The sequence below is a fragment of the Pomacea canaliculata genome, linkage group LG12, assembly GCF_003073045.1.
Source record: "Pomacea canaliculata isolate SZHN2017 linkage group LG12, ASM307304v1, whole genome shotgun sequence".
Lineage (NCBI taxonomy): Eukaryota > Metazoa > Mollusca > Gastropoda > Architaenioglossa > Ampullariidae > Pomacea > Pomacea canaliculata.
The window spans coordinates 463,879-491,563 of record NC_037601.1 but is presented as its reverse complement, the minus strand read 5'-3'; the positions used below and the strand labels follow the sequence as shown (position 1 = coordinate 491,563).

At 39.2% G+C, this 27,685-nt stretch overlaps 2 protein-coding genes across 3 annotated transcripts in view; both read right to left on the bottom strand.

Moving 5' to 3' along the window:
- Nucleotides 1-862: 862 nt before the first annotated feature.
- Nucleotides 863-16,633, bottom strand: LOC112576491 (negative elongation factor C/D-like). Of its 2 annotated transcripts, none has more exons than XM_025258961.1 (16): nucleotides 16,484-16,633; nucleotides 15,412-15,542; nucleotides 13,856-13,965; nucleotides 13,438-13,547; nucleotides 12,552-12,659; nucleotides 12,204-12,356; nucleotides 11,947-12,077; nucleotides 11,708-11,828; nucleotides 11,291-11,357; nucleotides 8,013-8,125; nucleotides 7,472-7,608; nucleotides 7,058-7,172; nucleotides 5,687-5,782; nucleotides 5,140-5,280; nucleotides 1,713-1,842; nucleotides 863-1,362 (listed from the first exon to the last, which is right to left on the bottom strand). In XM_025258961.1, the coding sequence occupies exons 1-16, from the start codon at nucleotides 16,526-16,528 to the stop codon at nucleotides 1,337-1,339; spliced, it is 1,734 nt and encodes a 577-aa protein (XP_025114746.1). In that variant the 5' UTR covers nucleotides 16,529-16,633; the 3' UTR covers nucleotides 863-1,336. The 2 variants fall into 2 exon arrangements, with proteins under 2 accessions (XP_025114746.1, XP_025114747.1); XM_025258962.1 differs by having other exon boundaries at nucleotides 16,414-16,547.
- Nucleotides 16,634-17,369: 736 nt separating this feature from the next.
- LOC112576488 (transcription initiation factor TFIID subunit 4-like) overlaps nucleotides 17,370-27,685 on the bottom strand; it is a 19,512-nt gene continuing 9,196 nt past the window's right edge. Inside the window, exons 8-14 of the mRNA XM_025258954.1 lie at nucleotides 27,278-27,450; nucleotides 26,777-26,907; nucleotides 26,425-26,550; nucleotides 26,169-26,225; nucleotides 25,920-26,033; nucleotides 25,437-25,496; nucleotides 17,370-25,117 (exon numbers count right to left, since the gene is read on the bottom strand). Coding sequence (XP_025114739.1) covers nucleotides 25,004-25,117; nucleotides 25,437-25,496; nucleotides 25,920-26,033; nucleotides 26,169-26,225; nucleotides 26,425-26,550; nucleotides 26,777-26,907; nucleotides 27,278-27,450 — 775 coding nt within the window. The 3' untranslated portion in view covers nucleotides 17,370-25,003. The remainder of the gene's footprint in view (nucleotides 25,118-25,436; nucleotides 25,497-25,919; nucleotides 26,034-26,168; nucleotides 26,226-26,424; nucleotides 26,551-26,776; nucleotides 26,908-27,277; nucleotides 27,451-27,685) is intronic.

Sequence of the window (27,685 nt, the reverse complement as noted above, 5' to 3'; positions counted from 1 at the left end):
TGAAACCGAGTCCATCACCACGCAGGTTCAACGAAGGCGTTGGCGATGGATTGGACATGTGCTCCGCCAGCAGACAGCAGACCTCTCCACAGTCGCCCTACGATGGACTCCAGACGGCCGAAGAAAACGAGGCCGCCCATAGGAAACTTGGAGAACAGTGGAAAGGGAGATGAAGGGAAATGGCTGGACATGGGGTCACCTGGAGCGGGTTTCAGCCGATTGACATCGGTGGCGGACTCTGGTTGAGGCCTTATGTGCAGCCTGATGCATGAAGAGGATTAGACAGATCTTAGTGCAGGCAGTGTGTCCATGCCCTTCTTCAGTACTACAGATATAAGCTTCAAACATTACCCTGCACACAAACTGCTTAACATTGTGATTTCACATGACTATTTAATATGTTAATCTATTGGCTGAAGCCTTCACAACTTAAAGAGATCAGTGCATTATCCAGACATGTCGTTGACCTCTTTATGTGCACAGTAATGTTTGTTGGAAGAGCAAATAAGAGTTTGGAAAATGCATAACATCTAATCACTGTTTACCACAGTATCTTGTATTGAAGTTGCAACTGAAAGCACACTGGTTCAATTCCTGATTAGTGCAGCAAACTTCCCCTAGTCGAGCCAGCTGGCAGGAATGGGTTTCCCGACTCCATAGGGCTGGGGAAGGTAAGGCAACAAGGAAGAGGAGATGGGCACCACCCTCATGTAAAGCTGGCCTCAAGAAAAGCGAGTCTCTAACACACACACACACAACGACTGAAAAAGTCAAGGGACGACCTCTACCTTGCACCAAGCTTTATCATAGGAAACAAATATGCACCCTCTAGTCCTTTGCCTAATATAAAAGTGAAAACCGGTTGTTACCAACATGACTTTATTAGACATGATCGTATTAACAGCTTCTTCTTGTGAGAGCTCCTCGACACAGTGAACTCTCCCATACCTAGGTACACTCACATCCTTGCATACATCCACACATACAAGCACACAAACATCCACACGCACAAACAAGCAAACACACAAAAGCACATACAGACACCCACACCCACAAGCACACACACATAGACACCCACACAAACACACACCCACACCTACATCCACACAAAAGCACATGCACACAGACACCCACACCCACAAGCACATGTATGCTGCACCATCACCATAAATACCATCTACAGCACTTGGTCCTTATAAGCCACAAATCACAATAGGAGCAGCCTCGCTGGCATGGCATAGGGCAGAGCCACCTATTATCTGTTCCCTTCAATCTTGGGCCAGACAAGACTCCATGAAGCACTTCCCAAGCCAAGAAGCAGACTGCAGCCTTAGAATCATGACGTGACTGCTGAACAATTGGCTGTAAGATACAAGAGAGTGCACAACAAGATCAATGTTTTCTTTATAAATTGCCACAAATTTGATAGAGAACAATTCAACAGACATCTTTGCCTCTCCAATTTCCTAGGACTAGAAAATAAGATAAAAGTAACAAAGAACACTGTGATAACCCACTGAACCTAAAGAACCAGATTGCTCATTTGTTAAATTTCAGTCAGGAAGAAAATGATACAGAACTTTTTAAGCTGATGTACATGTTATTCTTACAAGTTCTGACCTATTGTTGTCAGAGAAATAAACATTCTTTGAAATACAATTGCTTCTGGGGGTGTTCTACACTTACTTCACATGAAATAAGAGAGAACTTACCTAAGAATTGTGAGACTGGGTCACTGTCATCTTCTGATCGCAAAATGCCAGTAATGTCTTGATTCTCAATAAGAGGCAGTAGAAGGTGTACGAATTCTGATGTGTAGGGGGGTGCAATGACATCAAGCACCTATCAACAGAACAACAATGACAATGATCAACTTTATTTGTCCCAATTTGAACATAAGGTGCTCTAATCACAAAAGTAAAAGTTAGAAAAAAAAAGAAAAGAAATAAAGTTCGTTACAAGGTGCAGCGTTAAAAGATGTCAACAGTGAAAAATATTAGCAAATGAAAATGGGAAAGTGATGATTATATATAATATAAAACAAACAACAACTTACATCAAGAATAATCACGTGCACACCGACAACATCACACACACATCACACTGACACTTCATCTCAGGTTCAGCACCTGGACCGCAGATGGCGCAAATGATTTCAGGTGTCTGTTACTTTTACACATTGGCATGGCATAATGTTTGCTTGAGCTTAATAATACAAATTCTCTCGTTAGCACATGTTCAGGTATTGGCGCAATCCCTGAGGCTTTCCTTACTATTTGTTGAAGCTAAATCCCTCTGACACCAATTATCTTAGAACAGATGTGGACAATATTGTTCAGACTGTTCCTATCATGGACAGAGAGATTGCCAAACCAACATACAAATGAAAAGGATAAAAGACTCTCAATAAATGACTGGTAGAAACGGCCTAAAATTGCTTGACTAACTGAAAACCTATTGAGCTTACGAAGATACATTCTTTGTTGGCCACGTTTAACAATGTGCTCGGTGTTTAAATTCCATTTGAGCTGGCAATCAAAAACAGTTCTCAGGTACGTGAAAGAGTTAACAGTTTCAACAGGTTTACTGTGTATCACACTGGGAACAACATAATCCTCTTTGATTTTCCTAAAGCCTATATTTACTTCTTTTGTTTTGTCTACATTTAACTGCAGAAAATTTTCGTCGCATCACAGTACAAAATTTAAGGCATTACCATGATCTTTCTTATGTTCCTGCAAAAGAGTTAACATGCAGCCTCATCAGAGAACTTAATAAGGTAGCTAGTTTCCTCTGTACTTCTGCAGCTCTCTAAATCAAATCAAACTTTACTGTCTATCCAAGAAAGTCCAAGACAGAAATTTTTCTTTTGCTCACAAGCCCATCCACATGTACAAACATAATATGAGCATAGCACAACATAACTGCCAGACATACCCATACAACACACACCTTCTCTCACATGATAAACAACAGGGGTGATAGACAATAGCCTTGAGGGGACCCGGTGTATCAGAATAATTACTACAGTGGAACCTCCGTTAACGAACACAATCCGTTCTGGAAAGTTATTCGTTATCCAAAACAATCTTTCCCATAAGAAATAAAGGAAATAGATTGAATTGGTTCCCAGCCCCTGTTGACTCGCTAATATTTGAAAGTTACAGGCTCTATAGGTATTTTTTTAATGAGAACAGTTCTAATACAATACAAATGGAGTTAAATAAACATAAAAACATTAACAAAACCATTTAAACACAAGAAAACGTTTAGTAAACATCAGAAAACTTGCCGTTTTGATGGCGTGGGTGGATGGAGGTGTGGGGGAAGGGGTGGAAATTACTGCTTGGGTTCCCCCTCTATGAGCACATGACATTGTAAAATCAGGGGTAACTTCCCTTTTCTGTCGCTTTGAGGTTGAAGGGAAAATCTTGTCCAGTGTCTGTTGCTTCTGCCTTTTTTGTAAAACTCTTCGGTAATATGACATCAAAAAAAGTGGCGGGTCACCCAGGCCTTAGAATTAGACCTCTACATAACAGGCAATTTCTGTTTTATTACATTGTTCTTAAATACTCTTGGATTATCTGAATCGTAGACTAAAAGTGGCTTCAGCTTCAAATCCCCACTGGCGTTACTGAACAATATAAGAAGACTTAGCCTATCTTTCATAGGCTTGTGCCCTGGCAGTGCTTTCTCCTCCTTCGTAATGTATGTTTTATTCGGCAGCTTCTTCCAAAACAGTCCTGTGTTTCATACACGTTAAAAACCTGTTGCCGCATGTAACCTCCTTCTATGATTTTTCTGAATTTTTGTACAAACTTCTCGCCCCTGCCTTGTCGGAACTCACTGCCTCCCCATGCTTTGTGACGCTGTGGATGCCTGTTCTGTGCCTACAAACCAGCCTCGACTGGCTTTGAAAATAAAATCCCTTGCAGCACTTGTCCCTGGGGTTTTCTTCTGCAAATCTTCGTTGATTGTCAGCGCCTTCTCACAAATGAACGACTCACTGATGCTAACACTTTCTGTTTCTCGTTTATATACACAAGCAACAACTTTTCTACTTCTTCCATTATTTTAGGCCTTTGCTTTGTTAAAGTACTCACTCCTTTCGAAACATTGACTTCTTTAATCTGCTCCTTTTGCTTTAAAATCGTCAAGATTGTTGACCTCGACATGCCGTATTTGGTGGCAATATCCAACAGACTCATGCCACCTTCATACTTTGAAATCATTTCCTTTTTCAAATCAATTTTTGGCCGCTTCCTTGTCATTACCTCACTACTATTGCTCTTAATCTTCTTTGGAGCCATGATTGAGGATTATCTTATTAAAATAAAGCACAAAAATCACTAAATAAGAAGGATGCACATAAATAAGGAACGACTGATCGTAACTGTGTCTCGAGCGCGAATGATGACATGCTGGTCGGTCACGTGTGGTTCACGTGGCTGTTTGTTATCCAAAATTTTGTTCGCTATCCGAGACAAACTTTTAACGAAATTTTTGTTTGTTATCCGAAATATTCGCTATCCTCCACTGTATTTACATACACCTCTGCTGTCTGCAAGTTAAAAAATCCACTATCCACAAAACCAGTTGACGTGGAAGATTAAAACCAGAAATCAGTCTCAAAGCCAGAAGGTATGGTTGTACTGTATTGAATGCAGAGCTAAAATCTGCGAAGAGTAGTCCTGCATGCATCTTGGGCTTTTGCTTTTTCAAATGTTTATGCATACAGATGTGAAAATGTTATCAACAAATACAGCAATGATTAACCTTTAACTTTCATCACTAGTTCAGGACCTATGAAATATTTAGCACATTAATGTCTCAATGAAACTATCAAATGATCTAGTTCCTCTAGTTTGAAATGCAGCATTTGCACTATAAACACCTCAAAATCAAAACTTGCACGTCCTTCACAACACAAACTGCATTCATTTTATCCCTGAACTGGTAGCAGCTGGCAACAGCTACTTAGTCCACCAACAGCTGTTGTCAGGGGGAATTGGATAGACACAGCAAAATGAAGTCCAATAAGGGAAATGGCAAGGCTGTTCAGGAATATCAATAGGAGGTAAGAAAGCAAACAATATGACTGCTGATATTAGATGTGTATCTGCTGAATCAAAGACTGACCTCTGTGACAAAGTAACGGATTAGTGAGATGTCGGTGTCCTGCTGCTGACAACACCGCTGAATATAGGTGAGGACAGGAATGACACAGCCACGACTGAAGAGATGGACCATGCGGTCCAGTAGCATCTTCTTCAGCTCCAGCTGGAAAAAGCAGGGAACTAGGATCAGGACTTCTTAACAACAGATGACATCATTACCGTTAATGCCATGTTTTCATTATTGCTCATTTTTAATTTAAGTTTTCACATTAGATTTGAAATAACAAGAATAGGTTTCCATTGTAAAACATCAGGAAAAACAAGAAAAACTCATGTCTGAAAATAAATGGATTTATCCACAATTTCTGTAAGCAAAAAGTAAAGTTACTTTAACTGAATAGGTCAATTCCAGTTCATTCCACTTCTTTTTGTCTTATATTCCTATTCCTTTTTTTGAATTATTATATAAACCCTAGACTAATGTGCCTGCTAAATCCAAGTTTCAGCACTGTATTCCTGCTATCTTAGCATTACTGAGAATACTTAAAACAAAGACGCTGACTGTTCACCCTGACTAAGACATCTAGCTCCTCATATCCTGCCTGAAACAGACGCACAAGCAGTTCCAAGGCTTTTTGGTGCAGCAGTGGATGGTTGGTCACAATCTGTGGTAAACAATGCAGGTTGCAAATTTTATTACATTATTCTCATTTTCATATTTAAACAAACCCCTTTACAATGGAGTTATAAACAAAATGGTATTTGACATTGAAATCACTACCATTTCTCACCTTTTACAACCACACATTATACACATACAACAGTCTGGTAGATCACAGCAACAAAACTCTGGGAAACACACAGATCCTGTTTCTTCCTCAATCCTGACCCATCTGGTGGAAGACTAATCTGCAGCCTACACTTTGCAGATGACAGAGATCTGTTAGTAGGCACTAACAATGAACTGCAAGACCTCACCAACAGACTGACAGACAGTTCAAATGCATAAGGAATGGAGACCAGCACTGATAAAAGCAAAGTTGTGGTCAATGGCTCTCTATGAACGGAGTACAGGCATTCGACAAGTACCCGAGGAGGCTGCTCCGGATCTCATCATAAGAACGACTTTGTAAGAAACAAGATGGCCACAGTTGTAGGACACCAGAAACTTCTAGTTTCAACAGTCAAGCACAGGGCTTCTGCTACGGCTAAATTCTTTGGGGTCCCAGGGACCCCTTCTTCAGATTTCTAAGGGGTCCCAGGCTAACTCTAAGGGGTCCCTTTACAAAGTTGAAAAAAACCCATCAAATCAACTACTTTGTTCAACTGCCTTTCAGGCACACAAAGCACTGTAATGTCTACTTAGAAATGGCGAGATTTCTGTGCCATGAAGTCTGTGCAAGCATCTGTGATAAGCTTATGCTCACTGTACTTGGGGTGCTCACTTTCTTTCCGTTTCTGAGACGATGATTCTAACCTCGCTGTCAACATCTTGGAAATAGGTTAATGGAACTCTCCCCAGTAAAGGAAGAAACTCAGTGCAAGGGAAGTGACTCTCACCTTGTAGCAGATGACAATAGATTGGGCTACGACGTCAGACACTACACTGTCAGTCCCTATCACCCCCCTCCCCCTTCAACCACAGGTGGCGGCCAAGGGATGACTGACTGCCCTACCCATCTATGCATACATGCAACCTGATAAAAACCATGTATATGCTGTATCCACAAACCATAAAAGACCAATGCAGCCAGCATGATGTCTTTATTTAACTAGTTGCTGAATAACAATAAAAACAGCTTAAGTATTTTTGTTTTTTTTTGTTTTTAAATGAGATGATGACTTGAAAACCTAAAACTTATATTAATGGCTGCCATAAACAGCAATGAAAGTATTTATTTATTTTATTTAGTTGTCCCTTTTCACTTGTATAATCTCACCTCATCAACAAGCACGAGATGTAAAGGGGTGTGGTCAGTATTCAGCTTGAAATAGCTTGACTCTGAGACAGTGTAGTCCACCCACCGAAGTACTCCCATGGCACAGACAGGAAATCTGCATCAACAGTCAGCAACACTCAAGCAGCTTCTCAGACTAGTCTATCACTACAGTGGCATGAAAAACCACACTTTATTTGCTGCAAAATTAGAATTAATCTTCTTTATTATAAGCCATTCTAAAATTTTCTCTAATGAATTCTTTGAAAATCCTAAAAAACAATTTTGTCTTAAACTGAATGTAAAGGAAAGATGTAATTTCCTGTAACTCTAAACCTTTAAGGATTTAAGAAAAAAAAAATAAAAGAAGAAACAAATGAAATGGTACAGTTTGGACAAGATATATTTGTGTCTCACTTTAGACACCCAAACAAAGTGTGAACATCTGCGATGAGATCTGATGCTCCACGATGCAACTGACATAATGACTGCGTTTTCTCCAGGGCCTGAGCAGTGGGCTTCAGTTCCTCTTTATTGATGCTCTTGCGCCCACCCTGAAGTTTTAAGAATATACGTCAATGCTCTTGTGACCCACCCTGATGTTTTCAGAAATGTACATAAACATTTTTCTCTAAGATGATGCATGTTTCACACCTGTGCCTACTGGAAATCCAGATGTAACTGTCAAATGTTTCGTTTTTTTAAAAAAAAAAAAATAAAACAATATGTGATAAAAATGCAACAGCAGAGAGACAGTCTAATCTCTCTGTTGGCCATTCACCATGCACTCAATATCACATAGTAATGCTGTTATATTAAGCAAAACTAAAGCTGGTTAATTATAACTTCACTTTTGTGGTTACTTTATATACATAAATGATTTAAGTGGTATAATAAGCTGAGAGTATCAAGAACACAGATGACACAAACAAGCTAAATGCTGCATGGTGAGGCTGACCTTGCGGGAGACCTCGATAACACAAGAAGCATAGGAAAGGAGATAGATGTACTTGTGCTTGTGCTCAGGGTTGACATGACTGCCTGGTCGAAAAAGCGTCTCCATCAGCAGATCTGCCAAAGTGATAAACATTCCCATGGGTGGGAGCCAGAAATTTTCCTGGGACTGAAGATTTTTCAAGAGCCATGTAGTACTAGAGCATATGCATATAACGTTATTTGACACATATGGTTGCATACGCGTTTCACGTTTTTCACATACATAACACACATGAGTCATACAATGTCTTTAGTAGTTAACAATGACAAATGTCCAACTTTATTAACCCTATTGGGCAATTATAACTTGGGAAGTGTGTTCTGTTACAAAAGTTTAAAAAAAATGCTAGTTACAATATTAGGCGAGTGGTGCATTATAAGAACGTGCATTGTTATATATAAAACATTCTTAAGGTACACCTATATCACACACCATGCACACATACAACTGACAATTAATCTATAATCTATGGTTGAGCATGTGGACTGCAGAGGTTTTAAACCATTTCAAGTCCCTATTGCTTTTGCATATAGGCATAGTATGTTTGCCTGCCTGAACTCAATATAACAAATTCTCCTGCTAGGACATGTTCTGGTATGGACAAAATGCTGTAAACTTTTCTGACAATTTGCTGATCATAAAAAGGAATCCAAATTTCTGTGCTTAACACCAATTACCTTAGAAAAATATGGACAGTATGGTTCAAACTGTTCATATCATGGACAGAAAACTGTCAAACCAGCATATGAAGGAAAAAAGTGAAAGACTTTCAATGAATGACTGATAAAAACAGCTCAATGTTGCTGTGCTGACTGAAAAACTATTCAGCTATTGAAGGTACACATGCTGATCATGTTTACATCCCATTTTAGCCTGCAATCAAAAACAGAGCCTACGTACCTGAAGGAGTTAACTGTCTCAACAGGTACACAATAAAACAAAATTGTATTTTCCTAAAGTCTATGCCTATCTCTTCTGTCTTATCGCCATTTAATTTTGATAAGGCAAATAAAAACAAGTAAAAAATCCAATACCCACCAAAACCTAACACTTCTTATTTTTTTTAAAATCCAGTGATTGATGTTTGCATTGGTCTGCCTGACATTCTGGGAGAAGGCTTTTCGGGGGTATTTGTCAAAATGTCAATTTGTCTAGTTACTATGTTGGCAGGCTGTGTGGTTTCTGCTGGTCTCTTAGCTGTCTGTGTTGATGGCTCAGTTGCTGGATGAGGTAAATGCTGCTTCTTAGTCGGCTGGAAGCTGATGCAGTCCTCCAACTTCCTTTTTTGGACAGCATTCTGGCAAACAGTGTCCTGTTTTTTTTTTTTTTTTTAACCGGATGAGCCTCTCTTTCCAAATGCACTGTATATGATGCATGTGCAGAAATCACATTTTTTATCATTTGGTCACTGGGGACCATCTGTATGGCTCTCAGTCCTCCGGCCATTAAATCATACTTTATAAACCCAATGGCTTCAACATTTTTAGGTGTAAGGTTGGTTCTGTCTTTTTCAACAATGTCATCTATAATATTAAAGGTTCCCGCTGCCCGGCATTTTATTCGCTTCCAGTAATCGTTTTCTTTGAGTACGGATCAGTGACTAAACTTATGTCGGGGACGATACGAACATCGCCAGTGAAAAGACAGTTAAAGGTGGAAACACTGAAAGGACTTTTAATTGTGAAGTGCAACTTTGACAGCGAAAATTCACGAAATCCTTGTGAAAAAATGTATGACACAATCTTGCAATAACTGAAACTTTACAAGGAGATTCACGGAGATTCCGCAAAGTTGGCTGAGCGGGAGATAAGGCAGGAATATTTTAATTTAAATTTTAAATACCGGTTTTCTATTTAAAATGGAATACTGTAGTGGCGTGGACAGATCTACCGTTGAAAGCATCACTGCTCGGCAAAGTCAGAGGAAAGTACCCCCCCCCCCATTTATCGGCGTTCTATGTCAGTGACGTCACCTTCATCGGCACGCGTCCTGCTTTCGCTCCCGAAACGTCTGGTCACCTTACCCGAGGTCATCTTTCTGACATATTGCTAGCTGTGTTAAACAAGTTGTGACAAAAAAAATGATGATCAGAAAACGCTTCTAAGTTCTAATTAAGCAAATTATTGAACCCATGTCTTCACGTTAAGCCCGACAATAATAACAAGCAGTTATCGTCACATTATTTCGCTTTAAGAAAAAGCCGCTACAGTCACAGACGGTGGGAAAGGTTACAAACAATTAAAACACTAAATTCGTGCGTTATTTCGCGAAATTGATCCAGCCTATCTAACTGTATATAAATCAGTTTTTCCTGCATCATATCAATAGGGATACTGATACACGTACTCCATTACCCCGGCCCCTCGCACATGGTCGGCCCCAGGCCCGCGTATTCCTAACGCCGCCTCTGCCTATTACCACTAGCGTATGGTATCGTTCACGATACGAGAAATTTTCGCTTTTTTATTCATAGTCCCTTGTCCTTCGTAATCAGTGAAAATTTTGAATTTTACTTTCCGTCCCAGTTCCGTCCTGAGATTTTTTCTCAGGACGGAAATCCGTCCCCCGGACGGAGAACTCCCATCCCTGCATTCCCATCAAAGGCTTGAACTACAGACCCAACCAGTCCTGATTTTTGAAATCATGGGGGAAAGGGGGATATTTGATTTTGTACTCTGATTCCTCCAGTCTGCAATAACAGAGTGTCTCACTATAGGCAGCACTGTGTCTATCACTATCAGCAGCATGGTATCACTGTCAGCAGCACTGTGTTGGTCGCCGTCGGCAGCAACGTGTCTATTGCTGTTGGCAGAATGTGTTGATCATGGTAATAATGACAATTTGTAAATCCCATTTCCCAACATGGATACAAGCTCAGTGTGCCGCACACTGAAGAATATGAAGCGTATGGAAAAAAGAAATGAAGAAAATGGAACAGTACGCTTGACTGTGCAAGATATTTTGTTAAAGAAATGGGTTTTGAGGCAAGATCTGAAGATAGTTTAGAGAGAAAGGAGAAGAGAATTCTAAACAGCAGGGCCTAATAAGAAGAAAGAGTGCTTGCCGAATTTCTCTTGTCTGGTGAATGGCACAGACAGGAGGGCAACACAAACAGAACGAGGAGACTGACTGGTGGTAACTATTAGTGAGAGTGGAAGGTGTCAAACAAATCTGACAAAATCAGGTCAAATAAATATTTCTACATCCTCATTCAGACACGAAAAGCTGGCATTGCTCACCTAAAAATACTGGCACACGTATGAGATCAACAGGTGGTGGGTCTGGCTCAGAATACATCTTGAACAGCTGCAGGCAAGAATAGACACAATCATACTCATCAACTTCATTCGTTTAAAGTGCTATTTCAAGAACAGAAAGATATGCCAAAAAAGTACTAAAATAGGGCAACGAATAAAACTATTTATACGCTGAAAAGTAAATCAACTTTGACAGCGTTGACATCTTTTAATGCTGTATCTTGCAATGAACTTTATTCTTATTTCTATTTCTAACTTTTACTTTGTAACTAGAGTACCTTCCCATGTTCAAATTGCCCACTGCAACAAATAAAGTTGATCATTGTCATTGTCACCTGTAAAGTAAGGTATAAAAGGACAGGACCTCTGCAATAAAGAACTACAGAAGCAGCAGCTGACCTGGGTCATGTCTGCAGGGTTGAGTGCCTTGCGAGACAACATAGAAGACAAGGCCTGACAGGCGCGAGGATATGCTGAAGCTCCGCTCAGTGCGAGGGTTATTGGTGTGACATCCAGTCCTCTGTAAGCACAGAAACACAATGACTTTGAATGACATAACAAATTATAACTCTGGAACTATATATATTTACATGGTTCTTATGACCAAACAGAAAAAAAAAATCCAACTGACAACTCACTTGTCAGAGGCACACTGCTGAACTTCTTGACACAAACGACGAATATTGGAGCCACCCTTGCTCTCCTGTGCCAGCACGTGCATTAGTACCTGACTGTATAGGTAAGTGTGTTCCCCATGACATACCATTTTCTGTAACATATTGTACAACACTGCAAACACTTTCTTAAAGAGGTGTAAGGCTTTATTTAAGTCAAGAAGTATGAATACCTCTTTTCTGAGTAGTCCTAACAAAGATGTCACAAATGAATGTCTTACGGTAAATTCTGGAAGGTGCTTTTCTAATGCCTCTTCCCCATACTGCAAAAACATGGAAATTGATGTGCGCAAGACACGGGAAAACACCTCAATCTGGTGACATGCTGTTGACACAGAGGTTATCTCTCCTTGATATCCAGCATCTGAAATGAGCTGAATCAACAGACAGTAACAGCACATGGTTAACTTTTCCAAAAGATATAACAATAAAATTTCTCAAAGCTCAGAAATACCATTTAATGGATTATTATCAATCAGTGGTTTTTAATATCTAAAAACACAGATCATAGCTTTATCAATACAGCGTAACTGTTTTGTTGGTGAGGGTATATACACCATGTATCACACCTTAATTGTGAAATTAAGCATAAGACAGTCAGGGTAGTCTTCTGCTAGTCTGTAGAACAGCTCCCGCCAGGTGGGGAACTCAATCATTTCTGCCAGCCAGCCAGGTGTCTGAGAAAAAAACAAATTCCACCAGGCAACATGTAACAGGTACATCTGAAGCAGCCATGTGTCACAAACTTACTATACTATATATAGATGATGATGATGATGATGTAGTTTTGTAGCGCGCTAGTATCCGCATCACAAAGATGCGCTCAATGCGCGGACAAAGATGCGCTCACACACACTATACTTTTACTATTGTGGGTGGAAAGGAAACATGCTACCATTTGGACCGTTTGATTTGATTTGCAACCCTTTAGAAAAGTTGCAGTGGACCTTCAGCTGTTGGGCCAGAAGAAAGTTCCGATAAGACTTCAGATCCTAATGAAAGGGTGGTCATCGCACTGGAGCTGCTAGATTCGCTGTGTTCTAAGGCACTGGTTCATCAGACCGTTGGACAGGAAGATAATGAGTCTATCAGGTAGAAAAAAAGGTGATCGCAGAGTCCTCTGTCATCGTGACTAACATCAAAGAAGTAAAGGGAAAGAATGGATACACTACCATCAACACTAACGTTAATACAAAATTTCTAGAGGTTTTGAGACGGGTAGAGAACGCCATCAGCACAGTATTTCCAGTGGAACAAACAGCGAGAGATGTAAAAGAACCAGTACTGTAACTAAAGAAGTGGCAGATTTTTGAGGCAGTGAAAACCATAATGGACATATCATGACTGGAACAGAAGAAAATACAGAAGTAGGAAACAAGCAATGTCTCTAACTATAAGTCTATTAAAGATCCCTATTTGCTTTCATTCTAACAGGCAAAGAAAAATGGTACTAACCTCACCTTCATCTGTAAAAATGGAATCGGCTTTTTTAGGGTCAAAATGCTTGATGATCATTGATTTAAGATGAGTCTCAACAAGGTCCTGTACTTCCTCAATTTTCACACCTTTTGGACAAAAACAGTAGTGTCCTTAAACACTACAGCATGAGAGCTTACTTCTCACTTAATATTTATTATTAACCCCTCAAAAAGGTTTAGAGGCAAAGACATTATTACATGACACTTGTGGCAAGAACAACTTTCAGGAATTATAATAAAGGCAATACTTCACTATCATTATAATGGCCTGCCAGCTTTTGCTCTATTAACCAGTCCCTCTCCCCATAATTTAAGTGGCACTGCCGTTGTACTGCTGTTCAGGTTATAAACTGGCAATAAGTGCCAGTACTAAAACAATAAAGTATATTATTCACCTGACTGAATAAGCCATTCTGCCAGAAGGTTGATAGTCTGGGCAACAGCTACATAATTATCAGACAAAAGTTCCACAACTTTCTCTGGGGAACCTCCAGCTTGTAGGTACCTAAGAGGAAGACATTATCTTTTTTTAAGCCAAGGGTGTCAAAAAGTAATCATTACATGACTGACACACACCTCTCTCTTTTTTTTGCTCAAACTAAAAAAAATGATTTTTTTTTAGAAACTAAAGGATAAAAACTAAAAAAATAGTCTTCTTGTACATTGAGTTATGAAAATTTCCAGCTGTAATGTTTACTGTTAACACAGGGTAAAAAGATACTCGATGTGCAAAATTATTTTCTTCAAATAAATGAGATTTTCTCCCTTATGACATTAATAGAATGAATGTGAGTGTTTATCAAGCACAATGCCTGCCTGTAAAAAAACTTATAAATGTGCATAAAAGACAATGTAATGTGCTAATCTACCTGGCAGGGGGGGGGGGGGGCAGTCATTTTGCCTCAAAACTATATCATCCCACTGTCTGAGTCAAATCATCACAACCATTTTGGCAGAAGACCACATTGCTTCAACACTGAAACCTGAATCATCCCAGACCCAGAAGAATAGTTTGGGCGAAGTGACAAATATCTTCTGGCCATTTAAAACTAGCTGTCAATAGACTTAACATTCTTCATTTATTCTTTCATCGGTGGTTTGTATTAAATATACATGTATATGCAGAGATATCACTGTCTGGGCATTCTTGATCCCTTTTATGCACACTGATGTGCACATAGAAGCTTGTGTATAGAGGCCTATATGTTCATTTCAAGAATACAACACATTAAGATTCTTCTGAAGTGGGGTCTACATTTGAGGACAATGGTCTCAGTACACTACAGTAGTAACATGTGTTTCAAGCTAAATGAATACCTGAGCAATGACATCTCTGCAAACAATAAAAATGAAAAGGATTTATGTAGCACATTTCTCAACTGAAGAGTAGATTCAATGCATAAAAAAGTCAAAATACAAATTCAGTATAAACAGCATATCTTCAAACAAAGACCAAATATAACATATGCAGAGACAATGCATGGCTCTGTAATATGTGACGTTAATAGCTATTAGTGTCATTGGTGATCGATTCTTTTTTTGGGCCTGGGACAATTGGGCTTTCTGTTTTGGGACAATGTGGTCTTACTTGGGATGATATGGTCATGGTTAGGACGATTTGACTCAGGCAGTGGGGTGATATGGTTTTGGGGAGAAATGACTGTCACCCCTTTCATCACCCATCAGCCAGCGAACTGACTGGTGACCAGCTGGCAACAAAAAAAAAATTCATTTTAAGACAATGACACATAATACACTGGTTCATTCCCCTGAGTTACTTTTTGTTTTCAAGATTCAGCCTCTGACTGTTGCCATGTCATGCTTAAAGCCACCAAATATCTTGCCTTTTATGAGTGCTGAAGATAGTAGGCTCCATTATTTATTTGCCATGTCACACTTCAAGTCACAAAATATCTGGCCCTGTCACACGTCAAGCCACAAAATATCTTGCCTTTTAAGAGTGCTGAAGATAGTTGGCTCCATGATGTAATCTGTGCTGGCAAATAGCTGCTGACATTGTGCTTGATTAATCTGCCTCTCTTCCTCATCTTCATCCTCCATGTCAACCTCTCCATCTGGGGACTGGACAGAGTGTCATTTCTCATAGTTTGTTCCCCTTCATGATGCATTTAAGAGTCTTAACTGACTCTAAAGGGCATCAATGAAACATACTTTTATGTTCTACTGTATGATAAGTGGAAGTGGATACAAGCACTAGTGAAAAGCAACGTCAATTTAAGAATATACAGTTAAGAGGGAAATATCTGGAGGAACAGGTAAGAGAGAACTACAGCTTGTAACTGATGCATGCTGAAATGCTAGCAAGTGCGGAACAAAGAGCAAGACTGAAAACTGTACCAAAATTGAAAACAAATACAAAGCTTTAGCATTAAAGTTAGAATTTCATTACTAAAAACATGTTGAGTTTCTAAGACTGAATAAAAACTTTGTGCAACAAATAATTTATGAAGTCTCCGTAATTACAAAACTTTTAACAATACCATCTCACCCCCACCCCTAAATGGAAAGCCTAACACAAGTGGTAGGAGTAGTAGGGACCTTAGGGACTATCATTTGTCTGGACCTCACGGCCTATTTAACATCCCCTCTTAAAGATACCCGCATATTGTGTGGATTTGAGTTTCACTTTACACTTTGTTAACCAAACAAACAAACAAACAAACAAACAAAAAAAAAAAAACCCTGTAAAATAGTTCTGTAAATTTTGGAATGTTATCTAGAGACTTCTTGAAGCTATTTAAATTTGGTGCGTATTTACTGTTAGTCGTGGGTTCCAATATGCAGTAACTCTTGGTGAAAAGTAACATTTATGTTTAGTAGTGAAAGACTAATAAAAACTTTTCCTTCTGAATTTCTTAGTTTGTGGAGGTGAGAATAATACATGCATATCGATATCATCACATGTATGGATTGTCTTGAACTTTTGAATTACTCAATGAGGTCTCCCCTGTGTCCTTCCCTTCAGAACGTGAAGTCCTTCAGAATTAAGTACAGCTACATACCCCTTGATATTCGTCAGACATGTTTTCTTCTTCATAGTCCGCCATTTCTTACAGTTTCTTTCAACACAAGGGTTCAAACAGCTCTCTTGTTTCCTCATCACAGAAACAAAGCTATGAAGGCGCCGCCATTGTTGGCAAGGCGGACCACTCTACGGCAAGGGAAGTAACCGTAGCACTAGGGTCTCTGGAATACTCCGCGACAAGTCAGGTGAATCATTTACAATTTACATCATTCTAACCATTTTCGCTACAAATTGCATTTGTCGAGTGTCACACGAGACGCCATGTTAAGGTGCTTGAGACATATGTACCATCGTCCATGATTCTGCTGATCAGAGGGGAGAGGAGCTGAGCAAATGACAGGGAAATGGTGCGTGGGTTAGTTTGCTGGTAATAAACTGAATAATAAATGAATACGGACATTTCAGTTCTGTTTGCATCGGTTACAATTACCGGTAGGTAAATCGCCCTAGCAACACATTTGTTCTTGCGTCTAACAACGCGGCTACTCGCGCTCCTCCCTGCAAGACGACTCGACCACAGCCACGAGTCACCTGCACAAGGACAACATCGTGACGGACGGCCATCCCGTAGGTTGCTGTGCCATGGAGTACACCATGTACAACTGCTGTGATATAGCCCTAGTTGCTGAAAAAAAACTAACCCAGCCCCTAATCCCAACCCAAATTCTAGCGTCTTTTCTGATTAATAGGGTGCTTCTACGGTAGAGTTGGTCTTCAAGACTTGAGACAAATGACAGAAAAGACAATTAGCTTCAGTGCACTAGAACGGCTAAACTTATTGAACTAAAATAGGGCGCAAAATCCAAACAACCCCACTCATACATGCTGGACTGGGTAAAGTAAAAAAGAACAAAACATGAAAAAAATCTGCTCATGATCACATAATTTATTCCTTTACTTGAAAGGTATAATGTGTGTAGTCTACACGATGCTCACACTATGTACAAGCTCCAAGTCAAAGTGACAAAATGGCTATTTACACACCATAAACGCTTTTATTTATAGAACAAGAACTGTGTGATGCAAGACACACATGCTGTTTTTCTTTCCTCAATGTTTTGCATAAACTTGCCTTGGTCAGTTTTGCTGCTGCTTCGTCTCAGCCAGGCAGCCAAGATGCAAACTTGTTTTTCACAGTCAAGACACCAACTGTTTTCACAGTCAACAATCCTAATACAATTGTTTTCCTGTAACTTCTCATTAGAGCTGTTCAAAAGCATGAACTGAAGGGTCAATTCTTTATGCTTAAAGTCAAGCAAAACAAACATGCACCCTTTTCCAGCACAGTAATGAGCCCCAGTTCTAAAATGTCTGTAACATCTTAGCATTTCTAAACAAAATAATGCAGCAACTAATTTTCCTGAGGCTGTTTCCCTGATAAACATGTTCTGGAGCTACTGCATATGTTTTGTCATAAAAATGATGTGGAAACATCAATGATTTCAACTACATATATTGTAATGAAGGAAGAATGAGGCCTCATTAACCTGATAACCATTTTAGCCAGGAACTTCAAATTTAAGGCTACTGGCTGCTGCTGGAATTCTGCTAACCAACAAATTGGTACAATCATTTTTTTTTTTTTCATCTTCATACTACATTACTGAAAGTGATATTAAATGCCAATCTAAGTCTGACATGACAATCCACATTCTTTGATGAATCATCTTCAAGCCAATACTTAAGACTTTGATATTAATGGCAGAAATGGAACCATTTGTAATTCAGTTGACAGGCCTAGCTGCTGTACATAAGCAAATGATCAAAATGCATACAAATTCTGCTCTATAAAAGAGCACCGGATGCTCCCAAAACAGTACAACTTTCACTCACAAAACTCTCATTTCATCTTTTTTCCCCTTTAACTTCTGCAAATCATAGCCTCTATCTTATAACAAATGTTCACAGTTAAAAGTACATAAGAATATCAGTTGAAGGTTTAAAATTTTAAGCATTTTGCTGTCACTTTTATTGAAGTAAACTAGCAGTCTGATTAGCTTCAGAATTATCATATCAAGCATTTAAAAATCAATTATCTAACACCTTTATTTTTGTAATTCAATTTATGCCACGAAAATAGCACTTTCATCAACATCACTATAAAGTAACTCATTTCCACCTTTGCTACCATAGCAACACATGTTCTGACCATCAGCGTGCTCTCCTGTCATAATCATCATGGGGTCAGTGGCTATTCTTTAAAGGTTTCCAAAATAGATTTTTAAAAGAATCATAACATGAGCTTGGTATGCACCTGTTTTCTCAAAATCTGAGTGTACAACTCTCTTCTGTTCTCTAGGTACAAGCCTGTCAACATCACCGTGCACAAAACAGGAGAGAAGTGTGACATCACAGATGTCTATGGATATGGTTATGGTGCAAGTGCTGCAGATTGCTGTAACTTTGTCTAACCCTATGACAGTGAGAAGCTGTAACGATGATGACATGTCAACAGGGGAGAGAGGGTTTGATGACTCGAGAGTTTGGGAAAGTACCTGCTACTGAGCTCATTATACTTGTCAGACTCATTTGGGAAAAACGCTTAGGTAGATCTTTAAAGACCTGTAAAATGAGATGAGTAAAGGGTGGGTATGGAGTTTTATAAGCAGATATCCATTTGGCAGTGATAGATGTAATTAATAGTCCATCCTCAGTTTTAATAATTTTTGATATTATTGTCCATTAAAAAAACATTTTAGATTAAAAGACTAAAAATTTCAAGCATTAAAAAAAGAAACTATACCTGAAGTTACAGCACAGGCTTTATTAGGCAGGTTCATTATATATTTCATTCAGTTACTAATGCAAAAATAGTGCTTTGTTATTCTCAATACAAACTTTTTGCATTTCCAAAACAGTGCTTTGTATTGATGCATTCGCACTCTCTTACATTTTTTTTTTTAAAGTGCTTAATTTTTTTTTCATGCTTAAATGTAGCATCTACTTTTAACAAAAGTGCTATTGCAGTACATACTATTCGAGAACCTACCACTAATATAAAAATAATATTATGCTTAAATTACATGTGATTTTTCCATATTTTCTTTATCAGGAGGTATTTGAGCTCCAAGCCAAATATAAAAAATTGAGGATGGACTGTACAGTGGAATCTAGACAAGACAAACCTGCTTAAAGAAAATCTTATTTAAACAAAATGAAAATTCCCTCTGCCAATTTTCATTTCTATCATTTAAAAAACTTGACAGCGAATTCTCATACATGGCAAACAAGCTTTCTTTTCCTCATTAACTCCTCTGCTTAGTTCAAATATTGTTTGCAAACAGTGTAGACAGGTGCAGTATGACTGTGAGAAATACCTAGCGTTGAACCCACCTCTCTGCTAAGTTTAAATAGCAATGTTTGCAAACAGTGTAGACTGATGCAATGTCACAGGGAGCTAACCCTGGTGCTGAAACTGCCTCAGCCTCTTGCCTTACCCCCGCACCTGTGTGCATGCGTTGATATGAAAGGGAGAGAAGTGGGCACAGGTAAGCTGCAATAGAAAGTCAACCTCAAATTCTTGTTTTCACTTGTTTTACTAATGTGTCACAACAACAACCAAATACAGGAGGTGGAAGAAGACAAAAGCTGTGACTGCCAAGGAAGGAATCACGCAGCATTCCAATAGGTAGTTTCCAAGAACTTTAAAAAAAAAAGAAAAAAGACTGCAGCTGACTTATGTGGGAATGAGATAGTAGAAAATGTGACTTGAACTAGCACCATTACTCTGGCTGTACATGACTGACACAGGCTGTGTATGCATAGCAAAAGGGGGGGGGGGAGGAGGGACACTGCCGCCAACCATGTGATAAACAATGATTTAATACATTCAAGAGAGTGGGAGCGCCCTGGAACAGGGACAAAGGCAGTAATGGGCAACTTATTTTGGATAGTTAATTCTAACATTAAAAATGAAGTCATCAGATGGCTGAATCAACACCAGTATTTACTACAAGTGCCATCCAAGACTATGAGAATTTACCGTGCACTCTCTCTCATCAGTCAATCAGGTGAATGAGGAGAAATATCCTAATAAATACTCCAAAGTATTTGTGCTGAATTTCATAACATCATCAGAAATAATAATGTATGTGTAATACCTCATTTAGCAATTTGAATGTAGCTGGAAGAAAGCTTGCTCTAACCCTGACCATTCTTGAATAAGACACTCCTGTTTTGTTTGCATCACTGTTGACCTATGGCTGCAACAATCCTTCGCTGTGCTAAATCAAAAATGATTTTCACTGAGCCACTCTTATCCAGATTCCACTGTATATCTTGAAAAACTTCATAAACAAATTTTCCTAGATATTTAACATATTGTCTAAAATTACAAATATCCCTCCCTCTGAAATCCTTACCCCACGGCATTTAGGTACTAAACTGCAGTAACCACAATGCCTGCTGTTTTGCTTAAGGTATTTCATACTATGCATAGAAAAGTATCCAGCGCTGTGGACTAAAACAATCAGCCACACTATAGCTTGATATCACCACACTAACTTTATACTCATTAAGACTTTTTTATATAGATCTATACATCTGCACATGCATATCTTCTTCACACATCAATCAACACATCTGTTCTTACTGCAAGACAAATTTGAATCATCATGTACAAAAACATCAACTTATCCTCTATGAAGAATGTTAAAAAGAATATATACAGCCAGTACAAAACCAATGTACAAAATACTGACAGATTCTCTTGATAATTTATCTTTAGTCTACAGTACAAACAAGAACACTTTATGTGCATTTCATGCAAGCAGATATCACCATAAAGTCGTGCCTGCCACATGCCTCTATGCACACGAACAGTTCAACTGCTAGCCTCACACTGAAATGACAACAGTCAAAGTTGTCCCTGATATTGTATATTGTTAACGTAGTATTTTCAGTGAAAGAATTATTTGAGGACTGTGTGACAAGGAATGTTGTAGCATTACCTCAGTTTTTCTTTTCCCACATTATTTTTTGAGGAGATGGGGGTAAGGGTGGCGGGTGTCAACATTTCTTTACCTTCCAATCTGTACCATAAAATATATTTGTCTAAACAAGGCACAAGTGTCACATGCAATACCACACTGTTGTGCAAGGGCTCTTTGAGTCTCATGCCATGACAGACTTGGCTATACATAACATTTTTTTAAAAAAAATACAGCCTCTAAGAACCAGGGCACTGTACCATTGGTGTTTGCCCTACTGAACAGATCCTGCCAGCAGCCTTTGTCTACTTCAACAACTCCAACTTATGCTAAAGTAATGCTGAGGTCAGAAAAATATAACGAAGTCAAAAAGATAAATTGCCGAATTGCAATAGGTGGTATGGTTGCACAAATGCTTTGCAGTATTCTAAAACAAATTAAAATGCTGAGCCATCAGACTGGTTCCCTTAAAGTCCTTAATAAAAAGTTGCATGAAGCACAAAAGACACTCTTTGATTACCCCCCACTCCCCCAAGCATGTAAGATGCAATAGTCCTGATGGCTTTTCTGGATTACTGTGTAGATCCTAGAAAATTATTTTCTGCAAATGGATTAAAACAAAAAGATGCTTGATACAACTGTCTCAATTCTCACGTTGCATTTTGTTTTTATATTATCCTACACCCCTTCTCTTGGGTTAGACATCAGAGGCATTACAAGTGAGAAAAAGGACTTTGAAAGAAGACCAATAGTCTTATGCAGGGCTTCTGCTTACGCAAAAAATTGCGTACAGTACGCATTAAAAGTTCGGAGGACCCCTTCAATTTTTGTCGATGGGGTCCCATTCAAATTTGGGCAAAGAGCAGGGACCCCTAAAAAAATCTGAAGGGGTCCCTGGGACCCCAAAGAATTTAGCCTTAGCAGAAGCCCTGGTCTTGTGTCTCCAAACAATCGTCTCTCCTTACCTAGACACCTCCCCTAGTATATATATCAGTCTTGTACTCCCCCTCTCCAAACACTCCTTACTCAGACCACCTCCCCTGATACATAACAAAGTCTGTGAAGTAGGGTACCAAAAAAAAAATGCTGTGGCAAATTCTTCCAATAGAGCAGGAAAAATGGAAAAATAGGAGAGACTAATGGAAATACTCTATACCAAACCCACACACTACACAGTGTGTCACACACAATAAATCCTCCAATCATAAAGATGTTCTATTACATGTCAATGGCCTGTGGTGATGAAATTAAGTGCGCGGTGCATTATACCAAGCAGGCATCTAAAAGCCATATAATCAGAGCGTAAGACATGAGAGTAAGGGGAAAAAAATCAGCTGTGTATACAGAATGTGTACAGGTATGCATTTACCTAAAGCTGTGTAGTATGTGAACATTTGAATATTTATTTGTATATAGCCAAGTCTACAGCAGTTGACACACAAGCACTTGCACAGTCAGGAGTGACAGGATGTCCTCGTATTGCTGCCTTGTGGAAATAATAGGTTTGCTTTAACACAGAACTTAGTCTGCTACAAGGTACCTGATTCCTATACAAACACAATAACAGACCTGCTACGCTGTACTTGGAGTCATTACAAATGTCACTGTCATTATCATCACCTGATTCCTATATAAACACAATAACAGACCTGCTATGCTGTCCTTGCAGTCATTACAAATGTCCCTGTCATTGCCATTACCATGTACATCATCCTACCACAGCTTTGGATGGGGCAGTTTATGACAGGTAAATGACAACTTTTTGTTTCCAAGCACAATGAACTGCCGTTTCTGCATGTGCCATGTGTTCTCTTTTCAGCCTCACCCTATCCACCTCCAATTTTTCTGTTCATAATTTCCATGACTGGGCATTTGTCCACCACCCACCCAGGTATTATAAAAAAAATTAATTGCATCATATTTGGCCAGCTAATTTCTCTTTTGTATTCATATAGTTGAAATTCTCACTTTAGGCAGTTTATTTTAAAACTAAAGTATATGCAAACTTTCACCACATACAAGTTTGAAGGGCCTTCTGCAGTCCATGTTATACCTGAACATGCTGGTCAAACCCTTCGTCAGGTGTTTGATATCAAACAGCTATCATGGGGCATGGGGGTTGTATTCTGTCCATCAGCGACAAGGTTTTACAGTATGCTGATATTGGTTTAGCCCAGATGGTCTCCAAAATGTGTACTGAAAGTTGAGTGTTTCTTGACGCCCAATAAAAGTCAGTTCAGATCCCAGAGTCAAGTGCACCAACAGAAGACATGAAAAATGAAGCACGAGACTGACCACAGAACAAAATTTTGCTGAAAACCACTAGCTGTCATACCGAGCTCCACAAACTTAATGTTATGTGATGTCCTAGTGCAGTTTTCACTGAATACAAACACTGCATTCAATTTTTGGTGTACTCTCAAATGTTGCAGATCTTCTTACACTGCCTAACTTTCACTCAATACTCATTCTGCCCTTTCTGTCTTTCAGTTAGCCTGTGCTGCCCTGGCGATATTGCAGTCCTGCCTTCTTTGGCCAGTCTCTAATTTCTGTGTTATGCTGCCCTGGCCACATGTCCCTTCATGCTATAACTGCTGTACTCCATTGTCACATAATATATATAAAATGTATATAAAATTTAGCAGGGCGTTTCTCAAAACTGTGACCAGAAATGATCACTTTATTGTGTAGCACAAAAATGCTGCTTTGCTTCCCAAAGCTGGACAAAACCAACACAGACTGCCTAGTTCAGGCTGGAGCTTGTCTGCTGCTTTGTGGGCTAAGCAAAACTCAAATATCTCTTGCTCAGCCCTGTAACCTAACCACAACCTGCATTTAGTTTCCATTCAAAGCAAATTCCAATGCCGCTATATAGCTTGGCTCCCATGTGAAGTAGCAGAGCAGCTGATAGCACAGCAGGTATCAAGACAAGCACATTCCTGTCCAGAGTGTTCTTGCTGCCAAGTCAGAATGCTATGTGCATTCTTGTCCCAGAATTTTGAATTGATGGCAATGGCTGGTGTGGAAAAATGTTTGGTATACCTTCACTGAGCCACTGTCCAGTTCCTGCAGGTAACACAGCAATGTGCAAGGCCTTGGAGAAGGTTCATCTGTTCTCGAGCTGCACATGCTGAGCTCATGTCAACAAAAATTAGGCACTGGTGTATGTGATGACACGAAGCTCAGATGATAGGTTGTAGGGAGGGGGGGGGTCACACACAGAAGCAGTGACTTTCTCTCACCAAATAAAGGTGCTAAGTCATTAACTCCATCAAGAAGTATCCAGCGATCTTCACATCTGCAGTCATCTGAAGCTCTGTCTTTAAGAAGCCATGCTCACAATTTCACGTTCAGCCTGCACACATGCTACAGTCTGCAGAAACCAAACAAGTGCCTGTGAGCACTGCTCTTAAAACAACTTCCACAAGAGAAGCAGGGATCACCAATAAAGATGAAAACTGCCAATGATGCTCTCTCCTTGATTTGGAGAAAGGTATTTTGCCTGAGGCCACCAAGGACAACGTCCAAAGGGTGTGGAAGATAACGGTGGGACGGATGGAAGGAGGCACTCACTTGAGGAATGTTTGGTAAAGGAGGCTAGACTTGCAAAGTGTAGGATCCTGTTCCATAAGAAAAATCATGTCTCGCAGGTTTACCCGCTTTATGCGCGGTCGTGACATCACCTGAAATAAACAGGAACATACATTTCAAACTCTGAGTTATAGCCTCTGTAGGTATGGTCACTTTTGAACAGAGCACTACGATTACTTCATAGACAAAATTTCTAATTACTGGGACAGAAATATTATCCATATTATCAAATGACTTTTAGCTACAATTACCATTCACACGACTGTGCATCAAAATGACACAAATTACATTCACATGTACTTTGTGCCCAACATCTCATGCACCTAGCAAAGTCCACATTCACGTTTCCCTTTAGAAAACATGGCATCTATGAAAAAGATTTTTCTCTTTTTAAGATTATCCGATCCTCACCACGGATCTTGAAGAGGAAGCTGAAGGCCCATTACTGATTGTGCTGGCAATGGAACCACTCTGCCAACAAAAAAAAAAAAAAAAAAAAAAAAAATTTAAATAAAAATTAAAAAAATGCATCTGTATTTATAAAAACATTTGTGATTTTTGAACAATCAGCAAATGTGCACTGATAGGCTTGCATGTACTTTTTTCTTCGTTTTATTATTAAATATTTAGCTGTTAAAGCTAACTACAGCTTATTTATCAGAAGGTAAATGAGTTTTCCAAATTAGCACACAACTCGAGTGTCCCACGTGTTCTTCGTCCACACAAAGCCTTTCCTGTATACATGGCAAACTCTCTTTGTGCATGTAATTTAAAGCTGGATCACCATTCATCTCCCTTTTGCATCAACAAAACTGACTGCATGACCAACACATCAGATGGGATAATGCATACTAACACATGCATCTCTCATTAATGCCTTTTATCTTCACTCACCATCAATCCAGAATCATCGGAATCCAATTTGCGTTTTTTGCGTGGACCGATGGCAGCAAGTGCTGTCATATTAGCATCTCTCTGCCGCACTTCTTCAGCTTCTGCCTGTTGCAACTGTTGGAAAACAAGAAAATAAAATCAGTGGAAAAAAACAAACAAAGGGATTCTCTATTCCACAGAGTGGATAATAAAATGACCCAAATAACTAGTGACTTGAAACAGAGGAGGGGAACTTAAATGACACCGTACCTCTTTGGCTTTCTGCTTCAACTTGAGTTGCTCTGGATCTTCATTTTTTGAACGACTCTGGAATTTTAAAAAAAGGGTGTCTGGTGACCTGTCAATACTTGAGAAAATTTTCTGTTAAGTTTTGTGAAAAGTATTTTACCATAAAAATCAAATGTTTCACACTGAAGTTTCACAAATGACAGCAGCACCAACAAATAAAAATATATGTGCCATTTTCTGACATCTCTACATCTCTCCACGTCAGCAGTATTCATACCTTGATGGCTCGCAATAGCATTTCACGCTCTTGCTCTTCGTGGCGCTTTTTCTCTAACCGGTCAAGTTCCTCCAGAAACTTTAACTGAGACTTCACTTCAGTTGTGGCCTCATACCTCCCATCCATCTGCACAGCAAATGATCATGTCACTAAAAGAAAGCATGAATTGTACTTCACCATGCTAATGAACACAGATTGAAGATTTTTAATGCGGTCCTGTTGCCCTGATGAAGGCAAGAGAAAATGCACAACACTCTGACTTTAGCCTGACAAAATAGTTTAAAATAATGCCTTTGCAGATAAAAACAAACCAAAGCTGAACAAGAGGCACATACAAAAAAAAATTAATTACCTTATACACTTCAACACGATGTTCAGCAATAGTGGACAGTTTGGCAACCATTGTACGTAGCCGCTCCTGTGTGGCATGAGAAATGATGCTGACAACATCTGCTGATACTTCGTCTATACCATGTTTCTTGGCTGAAACAACCAATAAAAATAAAAATGGTTTGAAATTTTTAATCAGTGATAACTGAAGTGTTTGTTTTTCTTTAGAAAATGCTAAATTTTCCTGCTACTTCAAGTAGTGTAAGAATCCACAACTCTTCTTTTACACACCAGACAACATGAGATAATAGACTGAAACATCTTATCTATTACTAGAAATACCACAGAAACAAGAGCAGATGAAGTGTTATCAGTCTTTATATATCTTTCAAATAAGACTCGGTACTGGTAGAAATGCCACAAATAAGTAGCACAACTATTTGCCTTCCAAAAATTAGTAACTGCTAAGATGGCCAGGAGTGTAAAATCACTTCCATGTCCGGAGGTTACAACATACACTTACCAATGGCAGTGATTCGAGCCATGAGAGCTGAGTGAGGAAGAAAACTCTCATCTTTGCAGGATCGGATCTGCGTACCTATCAACTCCGAATTGGTAGCCAGTATGTTCTTTGACTCTTCAGACAAGTTAACCCCTCCCATAGTTGCAACATCGTTGATGTCGTCGTTATCATCTCTGCAATGAAAAGAGATGCTTTATTTTCACAATCAAGTATAGATAAGCAGATCTATTTACCCTTAGGCTGACCAATTTCTCAATTTCTCATCCTTCTGGGAAAGCAAAAAAAAAAAAAAAAAACAAAACTGTAACCCCATGGAAAAACATGCTCTACGGGCTAAAAGAAGCTTTTTCTTATAATTTCGCTATTTTCTCCCAATATATTTGATATACAACAAAATACAATGTAAAA